This window comes from Alnus glutinosa, chromosome 12 (genome assembly GCF_958979055.1).
Source record: "Alnus glutinosa chromosome 12, dhAlnGlut1.1, whole genome shotgun sequence".
Lineage (NCBI taxonomy): Eukaryota > Viridiplantae > Streptophyta > Magnoliopsida > Fagales > Betulaceae > Alnus > Alnus glutinosa.
The window spans coordinates 24714259-24728459 of record NC_084897.1 but is presented as its reverse complement, the minus strand read 5'-3'; the positions used below and the strand labels follow the sequence as shown (position 1 = coordinate 24728459).

The following is a 14201-nucleotide window of genomic DNA, read 5'->3' as shown; positions in this document are numbered from 1 at the left end:
TTATAATCCTTATTATCAATGTCGTCATGTTCAATAACTAACACAATCATTTTAATTACACCTTTTATATCTTGTCTTTATTTATCCATATCTTTGCAGGTATACAGAGGCTCACTGGACAGTCAAAATACCTTAACAATAACGTAGACAAATTCTGGAGCATCATAAACAAATCAAAACATAGCGAGGCAAGGAGGACGCTATAATAGTCACTAATAAACGTAAATTGTTTATCTCCGGCGATGATATCACAGGTTGCCAACACATAATTACAAGTTAACAGAGATGCATAATGCATTTCCATAGCACTACTTTCCTCTCTATATGAGAAAGCCTGAATTTTATACCACCAAGATCAGGGTTCTTTCAGTGCACCAAATGTTACCTCTGACACTACCTTGGCCCCCCTTCCCTTGGCAATGTAAAGGCCTATGTGATGCATCAGCTCCTGCCATGACAAACATAACAACAATCAGGAAGGATTGCATATATAAAAGACACATAATGAGCAGGCAAGCAGGTCAGATTTTTAATAGTTTAAAAGATGAAGAAGGATTTTGAAACTGACAACAGAATCTGAGTCAATTTAAAATTACGCACCTTCAAATTATTGTAATCAATACTGAACAAGGGATTACAAAATTCAAAGAAAAAACAAAGAAAATGAGTGTCTTCCTTAAAATAATTCTTTGATCACATGCCCTTTGAACCACTACTACGCTTCAGGCTCTTATAGTAGTCATCACCATCAATGATGCATTATCATTCTACTGGTGAGCAGCCCAAAGAAATTAATTTTCATTTTTCCCTTATTCCAACTGTCTAAGTTACATTCTCAGTGTTCAATGTCAACCCTATCTCCCTGCCTATCAAAAAGTTATGATCTAAATCATCTCCTCATGGTTGTTGTTAGAAATAACCCCTACCCTCGTCTCAGATAGAATAATAAGCAAGCAAGTAGAAAGAAGCCCACCCCCCCCCCCCCCCCCCCCCCCCCCTGCGCCCCTTTTTTTTTTCTGGATACCTTAACCACAGAAATTAAGGTGGGGGAGGACTTAACGCCAACTCTTGACGCATAACCAATACAAGTGCCAAAGAACAGCACTTAAATCAATACATATAAAATTCTTATATTATATTATATAACAAAAGATTAATATCAATATTACCATCCCTTTTTCGCTGCCTAGGCTACAATAATATAACCAATAGCCAAAAAAAGTTCAACAACTGAAGCATCATAATATTCGGTATAACTTCATCAACTCTATCAAAGACCAAAATGCATGGTCCAACTTAACCATCGATGTGATCCAAGTTATGTAATAAAAAGTTTGTAATGTTCATTGGATAGTTCACTTGAGGATAGAACATAACCATTATACTGGTTTGGAATTACCAAGTTCTTTTGTTTGCACTTATCTCATTAAGCAATGAAAATGAAATACGCAAATACACGGATTCAGAAATGGGTATACATATCAAAACCAGGAAACTTTAGGGATTATTTAGCATACACTCTTTCTCCCCTAATAAGGACAGGTTGATACAGAGATTTTTCTTTTCTTCCCTTTTTCTCTTTTTCTCACAAGGCATGTGTGTTTCTTGAAATTATAAAACTATTAATTTCCTCCCCATTAGATATATGGGTTTGATTGGCCTTTTATATTTTACTAAACATATTTGATATTCCTGGGCCTTGAAAAATAAAATGTTAGCTCTGATATCCAAGTAACTAAACCTTCCACACACAAGTTCGAATATAAATAAGGATTTAAAAGTAAATTAGAGTGAACCTATAATCTTACTATTCAAATTACCTGTGGATGAGCCACAGCATCTTTCAGAGTTCTGGCAATATGAATAGGAAGGTCAAAGGTAGCACATCCTTGGGAATAGACAATCACATCCTCCAGAGGTGGAAGGAAACCGCGATTTCTAGCAGACAGTGCTGAAGACACAAAATCCAGCACACATACATCTGTGCATATCCCTGCCACCAAAATCTACATGAACAAGAAAATGATCGTAAAATTAGATTGAATATTGACCACAACTTTCCTTTAATAATCATTAAAACGACACCATCAGAATCAGACAGTGTCCTTTGACGACATCGGAAATGCTTACCTTTTTTATCTGATTATTTTTCACCCAATCTATAAACACATTGGACCCATCTTTTTCAATTGAGCCAACAAACCCGTCAATGCAATCTTTGCACCTAAGGGTTGCAGATGGTTCATTCTCTAACCATTGCAGGGCTGCAAGTTATAGGAGATAGCAAATGAGAGAAGGAAATCCATAAATTGCTCAGCCGCAATGCAAGTATTTTCAGCAAAAGCGAAAGAAAGAAAGAAAGAAAGAAAGAAAATGAAGTACCAGGAACCAGTTTTGCCTCATCTGTTCCAGCTATACAATGAGGAGGATATGGGTGTTCAGGAATATCCGGGTGATGGGAGTCAAGGAAAGCAAAAACAGGCCAATTCTTCTCACAGAACTCTCTGGCAAGTCTCACCGTCTCATCCACCATCCCAGAAATTTGCTTATCGTGCTGTCTTGGAGCCTACACAAAACACAATCCCACACAACTATATAGTGAATACGACAACTTTTTACAGATGAACTGCCAAACCAAACGACAAATTGCTAACTTCTAAAACTTTATTGGACCCATTTGATGATTCATAAATAAGAGTATAATTTCATTAAGCATGTAAAAAGCCATCAAACCAGAGATTTAAACAGAGCTTCGTTTTTGGTGAATAAAAACAAAATTGTTCTCAGTATATTATTTTTCCAAATGCGGCAAACTTAGAAGATTTTGTTTACAAACTATTGGAATTGCTTTTCCAAGAGAAAATACAAATTGAAACCAAAACCACAAAAAGAAAAAGAAAACAAAAGAAAAGGACCAAAATACGACAAGAATACGTTGTTTTCTCATCGTACATCCGGACAAAACCTTAATGAGGTACGAGGTATCGAAAAGTTATATAATACCAGATTGCCAGCGCCGACGGTGCAGAAGCCATTAACGACGTCGATGAGGACAAGGCCGATCTTGACGTCCCCAGACAGAACCAGAGATTCTTGTACCACTGGGAGCTCGTCCTTCAACAAGTCCATCGTCGACGGAGCCATTACTGGTCTTTCTTAGCCTCCTCGAAGTCCAATCTAAAAATGAATATATTTTTTTAGCATTGACCAGTGAATGGCTGTGCGCCGTTGATTTTATAGAACATGTTGGATTAGATTGGAAAAAGATGCATCAGAATAATCAGAGATTAATTAGAAAAAAATAAAAAAAAAATAAAGAGTCAGAGATTGAAAAAAGTCTTGACCATTGACTACGCAATGGCCAATGGGTGTGTCTAGGGGTGTGCAAAACCCGCAGCACCCGCCCCGCAGAAGACCGAATTTTTGAGATTTTTTGCGGGTTAGGATCCTAATTTGAGAAATTTATGCGGGGCGGGTTGCGGGTTTAGACTTTTAAAAAACGCGGGTCCCCGCCCCGCCCCGCCCCGCCCCACCCGCACAAAGGAGGAGAAAAAAAAAAAAAAAAAAAAATGGGGAAAGAAAGAAAACTAGAAGGCTAGAAGAGGGAATCTTTCTCTTTCTCTTCATCTTCTTCATTTTTTCCTTTTGTTTTAAATTGTTTTGGTTCACTATTATATTTTTGCATGTTTACTAACCAATGGACTGTTATATTTTTGCATGTTTAGTTGTTTACTAACTAGTGGACTCATTTCATTGTGTAAAAAATACAATTTTTATGGTTCAATTTCATGGGATGTTAAAGTGTATACATTTTTATTGTATTGTTATTTGAAATAATCTTTTCATTACTTTTGGAAAAGACAAGAAAATTGATGACATAGAATAGTGAAATATTATAGCTTTTTATTCTTGTCATTTATTCATTATGCTTTGTTGATGGGAGAAAATATAAATCATGTTTCTTAGAATTTTATCTTATAATTAATAGGACTTTTAGTTTAAAAGGCTAATCCATGAAAAATGTTCTTGAATGGAAATATGAATTTAATTTTTTATTTAAAAAACCAGTATTTTTTTTGAATTTTTTATTTTTTACAAAATAAAATCAAAATTATGTAAATGCCACTCAAAATACCCGCCCCGCGCGAACCCTCCCCGCAGTGAACCGCCCCGCACGGTTACTCTTTAATAAGTGTGGTTTGCGGGTTGAAAATTTCCAACCTACAAAGGTGCGGGGCGGGGCCAAAAAATGCGAAAACCCGCCCCACCCCGCCCCATGCCCACCCCTAGGTGTGTCATGAGTTGAACCTGATACAGGGGGAAAAGTGACGTTCCAAGTAACTGCAACTGAGATTCCGCTTGCAAAACAAGTGGAGCGATGATTAATTTTAGTTTTTTCTTTTTCTTTTTATTTTTGATTTGTCTACGTGGAATAGTTGTGAGAGAAAAGCTTTAAACTCCGCCAAGTATGCATTCACTCGCCAAAATGAATATAAACACACGGTCATGCACAAGCCCTGATGCTGATGCGTACCACAATATACATTGCTAAGGAAGTTGTGCAGAAGAGTTACAATCTATATATAGTCATGAACTATATATATATTGGAGAGAACAAATACAAAACTGGACAGGACCCATAAGAAGAGAGAATCATTCGCCCTTCTTGTCATCGCGTGGGAGCTGTACACCCATGAGCCCAAGCAAATTGGAAGCAGGACCGGGAAGTCCTTGTTGGGAGGAAAAGGAATCAAGAAAGCTCTTCACAAGGTTCACATCCACATCCACAGGACTGAAATCCTCCTCCATATCTTCTGTGCCATTTGATTTTCCCTGCATCCCACAGATTCAATCAATATATCATTAATCACACCTTCTCACCCCTCCCACTCACAAAATAATAATAATAAAAATACACCTACAATTCTTTTACAATTTATTAACACGTCAGCCACTAAAATCGAATCACATGCCGGCAAATGTCAACAAATTAAATTAACGTACCTCATCCTTCTTTGGCGCTTGCTCATTAGCACGAACAAAACTTTTTGTGAGGGAGGTGGTCTTCAACTCTTCATTCATAGCATCAGAATAGGAGCGCAAGAAAGAATCATCTCTATCCTCGTTATCCTCAGAAGGTTCTGCAGTATCACTCTCATCTTCAGACTCGTCATCTGTTAATATCATCAATGTAATCATAAGAACCCCCTCAAGAAATGGAAATGAAATATTTACTTTTCATGATTCAACAGCCTGCTCAAATGTTTCTAAGAGTAAAATTTAGCTTCTCTCTACATACTAAATCAGAGGCATCGGTCACTTATGGTGAGCAAATTTTTAATCCACCTTTTTGGTTAAAAATGAAAAGAATGGTTCCCACTTCCCAGTATAACTGGTGTCGTTAGCATGCATAAATACGTCTATGACAAAGATGGAAGTAGGAAAGAAATGCAGCTTTAAAACTGGTTGCATCACCAGTGTCTACCAGATAATCCAGTTCAAACCTCCAAACCATATATCATTAAGATCTCACATTATCTCTGCATTGACTCAGTCTCTGGGCACTAATTCTAACATTAGAATGACTAATACATGACTTATTTTAATTCTGAAGTCATATTATCTGCTAGACAGAAAGAACCATCAACTCTCTAAGTACAAGAATACCATTAGCAATTAATTTGTCGCACTAAGTCAGCAAAAATGGCAATTTTCTGTTGGGTCTTGTTTGTGCTATTTTTCATGAATTTATCCAAAGCTGAGGCTTACTTTTACCAAATGGTAACTTCTGTAATATATATATATATATTAATAAAAGACCTGTTGCCTCATTGGTTGAGCTTATTGTAAATCTTGAAATCAGTTGTACTTAGCAATATTAACAAAGCTAAACATGATGCCAAGTTTTAGAGAGAGAGAGAGAGAGAGAGTAAAAGATTTTTCATCAGCTTTCATCTGAGTTTCTTTCTCTCTTGGGGAAATAATAAAAAGAACAAATTAAAAGAAAAAAAGATACCAGCAGCTCAGCCTGATGAAATCATTAAGTGATAACATATACCTGTGTTAAAGCCTCTTCACACGCTTGAGCAGAATCCTCAAACCCATCAATTAAACCAGGCACATTAGTACTAATGTTATTGCTTGCCCAACCCCCTCCCCCACAATGATAAGTAATGACGTAAGTTAATATTCTCAACTCCGCACCTTAATACCATGCATTATGAAAAAGATGGATAAGAACAAGTCAAACCTAATGGATCTCCACTCTACAAACATAATCCAGAACATGGACACAAGTCACATAACACACAAAGAAGAAGAGAAACCAAGCAGATTCAAGTGATCAAGTAACCAAATAAGATAATGACATAACTCAATGAATTATTGTAAAAAACAATGGATATAAGTAAATGATATGAAACTAGTAAGGAGAGTAAAGATTGCGTATAACTTACCCATATCAAAGTCAGATGACGACCCTTCTTCAATATCAACATCACTGCCAACATCCACAAAACCTTGTCGCTTCATTACTGATTCCATGTCTTGAATAAAGCGGTCAACATTAAGGTCCACTTCTTTCAGGTTCCTTCAAAAGATAGTTAACAAAGAACATTTAAATCAACTGCTTATCCTACATATAGTAAAACCGAAGTCTCCAAACTAAGACTTGGGTAATATCATAATTGACATAAATAATTATAGCTCAATGTCGTGTGCAAACTCAAAATAATGAAACTAAAAGCTGGTTCAGTAAATGCAAAAAGTGTATGGTAATGCTCCCTAATTCTAAGAATGTTCAGACTGAGCCAACAAAAAATTGCACTGGCTTCAAACCCAAAAGTAAAATTGCCAGTGGCTTCTGTGACACAATCCCAATTCACCTACTTAAAGATTAAGCAAGTGACCTTCTTGGCAACAACGTCATGTCACTGCTAGCTAACTGATATGAAGACTGGTGAGTCTTCTCATTGATGCCATGTAAAAAAGCTGAATTCACACTTGCATAAAATAAAGGACCGGATCTGCACATTTTTGTGCCCATTTACGACAATTAAAATGGGTGACTCAATTTGTCAAAAAAAAAAAAAAAAAATGGGTGACTCAAATTATGAAAGAATGAGATGAATATAAAAGGTATACTAACCTGTCTTCAGGAACCTCAGCTCCCTTATAGCTTGAAACCTTATGGACAAAAGCCTGCATGGTTTTAGCTATATCACCAAGAGCAGCCTCATCAACATTAGAACTGGAAGAAGGACCAGTATCTTCATTCCCTTTCTGTTTCTTTTTACGTTTTGAATTATAGAGGTCCATCTCCTTTTGCCTCTCAAGAAGAGCAGAGTTTAACTCGTCCTCTCCGTTGTAAAGCCAAGAATCATCATCAGAAGGAGGAACCTCCTGACCCTTAAAATCATCCGCCAAATGGGGCAAAGAAAGAATTTCATCAATTCGTCTCACCGGAGCACTCAACATTTCACTGCCACAAAAAAGCTATATCTTACTAAGACCCACTAAATGCTAACAACAACCAAATCTATAACAAAACAAGAAATGTCATTCAAACAACCAAAAAAAGACTCCTAAAATGGAAACCCACATCAAACAACCTTCGTAGTTAAAAGCTTTGGTATAGAATGTGAAAATCATCTTAACAGTTAAATGATTAAGATTTGACACAGAATATCACGAATTGCAAACAAGGACAAAAAGTTTCGCAAAATGTACCTGGCCCTCGAAAACAAAGAACTATTGTGGTAATACTCCTCGGCGTTCTGCATCAATCTCCGATACTCTTTGGACCCAGGAACCAACCCTTCAAAGTACCCACTACTCTCCAAGCTCTCCCTATAAGCCTCCCACGTGCTACCCTTCCCTTCCAAACCCTCCTTCCGTCTCATCTGATACACCATCTCGAACCCGCACGCGATCTTCATCCCCAACTCGGCCTCCAAATACGCCGCCGTATCGGAACGATCCGGCATTGGGTAACATTTCGGCGCCGAAAAGGTCTGTTGCACCAGTTGCGCGTACATGGCTTTCGACATCCTCACCAAGACCCGAACCAGCTCCTCCTCTCTTCCTCTCGGCGCGAACCTCTCCATTCTCGCCGCGTGCTTCATCGCGTCGATGTCTCGGTCGTAGAACCCCTCCACCGCAAGGGAGATCAGACAGGGCTCGTGACTCAACACCTGCGCCACCGCCACCGGAACCCTAACCCTAACGGAGTGCATGTTCCTCCTCGCCCGCTCCGGGTACTCCAATATCTTACTCTTCACCGCGGACTGAACCGGCTCCGGGGCTCGCGATTCGTCGCCATAATTTATCACGAACCGGAGCGAATCGGGTAAACTCGGACTTGAAATTCGGTCTTTCGGGACGATGTGGAGGTAGTTTTGGCGAATGAAGACGCGGTTGGGGCTGGTATCGGGGTTGAGCCAGCGGGGAAGGTGGAAGGCGGCCTCGATGAGGAGGAACTCGCCGTCAGTGTCCCAGACTCGGACCGAGACGGAAGGGAAAGTGGCGGAGATGTGGAAGAGGAGGAACACGGCGAACCACTCGTCGTCGAGGTTATCGCCGAAGCGGAGCTTGCCGTGGAGGTGGGGGAGATCGGAGGAGCAGAGGCAGGAGGGTTTGGATTGGGACGAGAGCGAGAGAGCGAAGGGCTCGTGCTGCCAGATATAGCCTTCGGTATAAGGCGAGAGAGATTTTAGGATTTGGAGGTGGAGGGATTGGAAAGAGGAGGGCTCAGGAGGGGTAGTGTTGGGATTTAGAGCGAAGTCTGGGAAGATGGCGTAGAAGACGGTGTCGTCTGGGAGCCTGGAATTCTGTTGGGAGAAGATGGAGTCGGGTTCTGTAGTGGTGGCCATGGTCTCTGTAACTACCTTCTGTAGTTCTGTTGCTGTCGTCAATGTTCGGGGGGTGGGGGGTTTTAGAGCGGAGTCGTGAATGTTCTGGGGTGCAGTGGAACGCTGTCGTTTGATTACGATTTGGATTATGGTTGTCGGTGATCAAAAGATTTAAGATTTTCAGTCGCTTAAAAGGTATTGCAGTCGTTTAAGAGTAACGAGAAAGGAAAAAAAGAAGAAGATAAGTTATCAAAGAAAAACTATTTCAGTCGTTTAAGTCTTTAAGATTAACAAAAATGAATAAACAAATTATCAAATAAGTATAACGTGTTTAAAGGAAAATGTTAGAATTCCCACCCTAATCCCACCAACTCTAAGTGTTTTAATTTTTTTATTTAATAAATCAATTTTCAACTTTTTACACTTAGGGTTGGTGGGATTGGGGTGGATGGGGGTGGGAATTCTAGCTATTCCCGTGTTTAAAAGGGCCATAAACGGACAAATCCCCACACAAGAAAACTCAGGCTTGGCTTGAATACACTACCCGATTTTGGTTCATTTGATAAATGAGTCGGCTGTCAATTCAAAATTATACTTGATTATTAAACTAATTATAGTCGTCTAAATTCAACTTCCGTTTTATTTGTTTCGGTGTAAAATATTTTTGACGAAATTTTTTTTTTTCCTTGACAATATTTTCTGGTATTTAGCTCGTACGAAAAAATTATCAATGGCGTAAAACGAAATCCAACAACCGTCGCCAGATTCCGGAGACGTCCAGCCACCATCGCCATATTCTAGCCAAACTGGCCAGAATCTTATTTGCCGGATTCTGGGAGAAATTTTCAGATTCCGGCCAAACAGGGCAGATTCTTGCAATCTGATACTAAAATTCGGAGATCTTCGGCAGTAAAGTTGGGTTACCAACAAACTCCAGCGTCCGACGATGGTGAATTCCCACAAACGTGCATGCAAGAGTGAAGAGTTTAAATTCAGAAAACAATTTTACAGTTTTGAAAACTGTAAATCGTTTTCAAAAAATTAAATAAGATTTTACGGTAAAACTGCAAATAATTTATGTTAACTATTATTTTCGTCCCTACCAAACACCGAAAAATACCGAATACATCTTACGCCTAAATAAACGGAGTATTAGGCACCTGATCATAGTTCATATAAGCTCAACTTGATTCATTAAATATAAGTATATTATATAGGTTACTGGAATGTCTATTATATAAATATATAGGTATAAATAGTTACATTCTATATCAACATAAATTTGTCATACACTATAGAGCAATGCTACAGTTATATAGAGTTATGTACTTAATACTTATAATATACCATACATATATGTAGGAATGTAAGAATGGTATAAAAGTATATATTTTTCATGTTATTATTTATTTGAAAGAAAATTGGATATAAGCTTAGATTTAAATTGTTTGTTAACTCAAGTTTTAAATTGGCCAAATTAAAAATTGAAGTCTAAAAGACAAAATCGTCGCGTTCAGAAAGCAGTAGAGACTAGAGACTAGAGACTAGAAGAAAAAGGAATAAAACCAAAAGGCAAAGTTGATTGAAAAATAAGAAAAAGAGCACGTAGTAATTCCTTGATTAAAAAAGGGAGAGGTTACGCGGTGTCGTTCAGAGAGTTACAAATCGGTGTCGTTTTGTCACCTAAGAAAGCTACTAAGCTAGTGATCCAGAAAAGAATTGGACCTGGTTGTAGCAGAATAAAACTCCCATCTCTTTACCGTCCAGATTAATCCTCATTCCTCAGGCCTCACACCCCATTATTTATTTCTGTCGGCCAATAATCCCTGCCAATCCAACAACTCCCTTCTCTTTCGACATCATATTCATTCTTCGATCATCATCGTCGCGACGGTGTCGTTTCACGATGTGTTACGGTCAGCAACCACCGTTCTCGAGGGAAAGCCTAGTTCCGCCGCGAGCCGCCGCGCTGGCGACCGATAACGTGGCGGTGGTGGAGAGCCTGCGGGGCCGGCTAGCCGAGACCGAAGCCCGGCTGGTGCGCGCCAGGGCCCGGGAAGCCGAGCTGAGCCGCCGGCTCGAGGAAATGAAGCGCTTCGTCTCCGTCATGGAGATCCTCGAGAACTACCTCAAACGACGCTTCCTCGAGCAGCAACAACTCGTGGTCCGCCTCTTCGCCCCTCTGCCCCGTAAATAGTAACCACACTCTCGGTGATTCTAGCAGATTCGCCTTTTCTTTTTCCTTTTTTGAATTTGTTTTTTTTTGTTGATGTGGTTGTTTATGTTTCATAGTTATATAAATTTACACTTAATGAAATGCTTTGAATTAGAAATTTTTAGTTTCTAAATTGGATTGGTTGTTCTGGTTAAGCTAGGAGTTGGATTAAACTAGGGGTTCTTGGAAGTTAGCAAATTTGATGTTCTTTAATGGTAATTCTTGGTTGGGCTTGAATGCTTGATCAACCAGATATGCTTTGCCTCTGCTTAAGGATTGGGTATTAATCACGTTGCGTCCGTGGGTTATAAGGATTTGATTTTATTGTAAATTGGTGTCTTGATATTTGATCAACCATGGTGTAAAGGAGTTATAGTTGTGTTAGTAACAGTAAGTTGAGAGAGAAGAGAACAATTGGAGAATGGGGTTGTAGTTGTTGATAGCCACCATACAATTATGTTGGTTGAAGAGAAGATTGGCTGTGTAAATTGGGTTTTAGGTAAGTTTCAAAGTGTGAAAATGCATCCATTTCATCAGGAAGGGGGTTTATTGTAGTGGAGAAATGCAAACTTGTGCACTGGTTTCTCTATTTATGTTGGATATCTTCCCTGATTGGGATAATAAAGTTTGGAGGTGATTCCCAAGTTACAACAGAGCGTGTAGATCATGACTGGCACCAGTTAAAGGGAATTGTGCCAATATAAATGTTTGGACTTGATTTGCAGATACTTCAAATTTCTTGAAGTTGTGAGGTACTTGCTTGTTATGTCCCGTGACTCCCGTGTACTGTAGGAATTCTGGGTTATGCTACTCAAACTTGTGTTTCAATAAAAAAAAATTGTAGTCTAGCTCAAGGAGACAAGGGTGATACTATAAACCTATAATTTATGTAACTCGAAACCTTACCAGTGGAAGTTCCTCATCTTTGGCTGTTGTTTACAGTAAGGGTGCGTTTGTTATTATGATTTCGTAAACAAAAAGTGCGATTTTAAACCAAATCACAGAAAATGAACCATTTAAGAATTGCATTTTTAAAATATTATGATTTGAAAACGTAGAAAACTGATTTTTCAAATCACAGGCAATGAGGTGTTTTTTTGAAAACATAAAATTTTAAAAAACTAACCTGCGATTTTAAAGGTCAAACTGCGATTTTGTCAAACGCTTAACTGCGTTTTTAAAAATCATTTTTTAAAATTGCACATTTTAAAATTGCTATTTTTAAATCACATTTTTTCAAATCGCAAACCCAAACGGACCCTAAGATGACTGAATTATGTTGGACCGTGGCACTAAGTTAGAAGTAACAATATAGAATTAATAAATATTCCATAATGATTCTAAAAGAATAGATGGTCAATGATGCTGGCATGGTTGGAATTTTCCAATTGATTAAGGATTCTGTTGGCAGCCTCTGGCTTGATTTTGATATTATTAAAGATAGGAATAGGCTAGCGGAATCTGACCATTATCCAATTTGTTAGGTGCTTGGAAATATGTTATTTGCACTCATCTTGAGAGATATATTATGATATATTATTTTTATCTTAATGCCTGTCAACCTATTATTGAAGAAGATAAGAGGAGAGTGAGTGCATGATCAGATTATATTTAATCCTTGGACTCATTTGAAGTAATGATATATGGAACTTTAAGCTCCCATAATGTTTTACCATGTCAATCTTTACACGTTTGTTAGTAGAACTCAGGGTCTCCAAACAAGACACTTCTGAAGGGATAGGTGATCCATGATACTTCTGCAATTAGAATTCTCCAATTTATTGAAGATTATTCTAAACTTAGTCTCAATGCCTTGATGTTCATATACTGAAAAAAATAGACATGGGGTAAGCATAATCAGGGATTGGATTCTAGGCTCTGTACATCTTGTCTTGTGATGATAAATTGGCAGGATATATAGAGAAAGAGGCCCGTAGTATATACTAATTGCTGATGATTTAATCTGTATGGACTTGAGCATAGTTTGCTTAACCTTAAACTAGAATATTACAGATGAATTATAGCTGAAATGACTTCCAAGAGATTTGGGATTTTGTCTTGAAGAAAGTTGGTTATCTCATTTACTACAAATATTTGTTGCTTGATTTTCATGAATAAATGGAGTTAATTATTTCCATCAGAAGTTTCGTGTATGCCTTAATTTTGGTGGAAGGGGAGAATTGCTAATCATGATTGAGAAATGATACAAATCTATCTCTTACCCATCTCATTTTAAAATCTACAATTGAATTTGTAGGACTCACATTGGGTTCCACAAACTCAATGGTGGATTTAAAACTTGGTTATATAAAGATGATTATGAAATGGATGTCAAACATGCTTCATCATGATTACATGAACGATTGTACTCTCATCTTCTGGTCCTCCCCCTTACACTTCAAACATGGGGAGGTGATTTTTAAAAATGGGTGGCTCGACTTATTTGCTTTTTTTGCTTACCACTTGGAGTTCTTAGTTAATGTTTATACGACAATGAGCTAATTGCAAATCAGTTCAATCATATGGACTGATTTTCTATTTATAATTTTTTTTTTTTCTTTCAATACAGTCTATTAAACCAACATCTATTCAAAATACATGTGATTATTACATACATTTTTAATCGGTATGTGAAAATGTATATATATCATAGGCACATGCTAATTTGATAGACTCTATTGAAGAAAATTAATCTAACTTAATTTGGAGGAAAACTTTATAATTCTTTTTTAATGGACAGAAATGATAAGATAAGATCATGTGTAGATATGGATAATGAGCATGAATCTCATGTTCATTGCCAATTCAACCATGTGGAATGAAACTTTACCACTAAGCCAACACCTTTAATAGTGCCAATAACAAATAAGATTGTGCCTTCGGTAGGGGTGTTCAGGTGGACGATTAAAATTTTGCTTTGCATTTGCAATCTGCCTATCTGTACAAGTTCCAGATGAATTTTCAGTCCCCAACTCTAGGTGGGCGGATAGAGAAATATGGGTAGGTGCAGACAAATATTATCCATATATATAAAAGAAATAATTTTGCCTTATTGTGACTTTATTTTTGTCGCTGCATGCATTTTGTATTGCTTGATTTGGCTCTGTGGTTTAAAATGTCACAAAAACATTAAATTA

General features: G+C 37.9%; 3 protein-coding genes across 3 annotated transcripts; 1 reads left to right on the top strand and 2 right to left on the bottom strand.

Moving 5' to 3' along the window:
• Positions 1 to 38: 38 nt before the first annotated feature.
• On the bottom strand, positions 39 to 3193 carry LOC133851669 (nicotinamidase 1). Its single transcript, XM_062288197.1, has 5 exons — positions 3004 to 3193; positions 2383 to 2566; positions 2131 to 2264; positions 1821 to 2006; positions 39 to 448 (listed from the first exon to the last, which is right to left on the bottom strand). The coding sequence occupies exons 1-5, from the start codon at positions 3142 to 3144 to the stop codon at positions 356 to 358; spliced, it is 738 nt and encodes a 245-aa protein (XP_062144181.1). The 5' UTR covers positions 3145 to 3193; the 3' UTR covers positions 39 to 355.
• Positions 3194 to 4451: 1258 nt separating this feature from the next.
• Positions 4452 to 8934, bottom strand: LOC133851975 (protein ecdysoneless homolog). Its single transcript, XM_062288611.1, has 5 exons — positions 7729 to 8934; positions 7148 to 7480; positions 6456 to 6589; positions 5005 to 5174; positions 4452 to 4833 (listed from the first exon to the last, which is right to left on the bottom strand). The coding sequence occupies exons 1-5, from the start codon at positions 8868 to 8870 to the stop codon at positions 4654 to 4656; spliced, it is 1959 nt and encodes a 652-aa protein (XP_062144595.1). The 5' UTR covers positions 8871 to 8934; the 3' UTR covers positions 4452 to 4653.
• Positions 8935 to 10601: 1667 nt separating this feature from the next.
• On the top strand, positions 10602 to 11197 carry LOC133851004 (protein SKIP34). The gene has a single exon (XM_062287292.1). It carries the CDS (start codon positions 10756 to 10758, stop codon positions 11044 to 11046), a length of 291 nt encoding a protein of 96 aa, XP_062143276.1. The 5' UTR covers positions 10602 to 10755; the 3' UTR covers positions 11047 to 11197.
• Positions 11198 to 14201: the final 3004 nt, after the last annotated feature.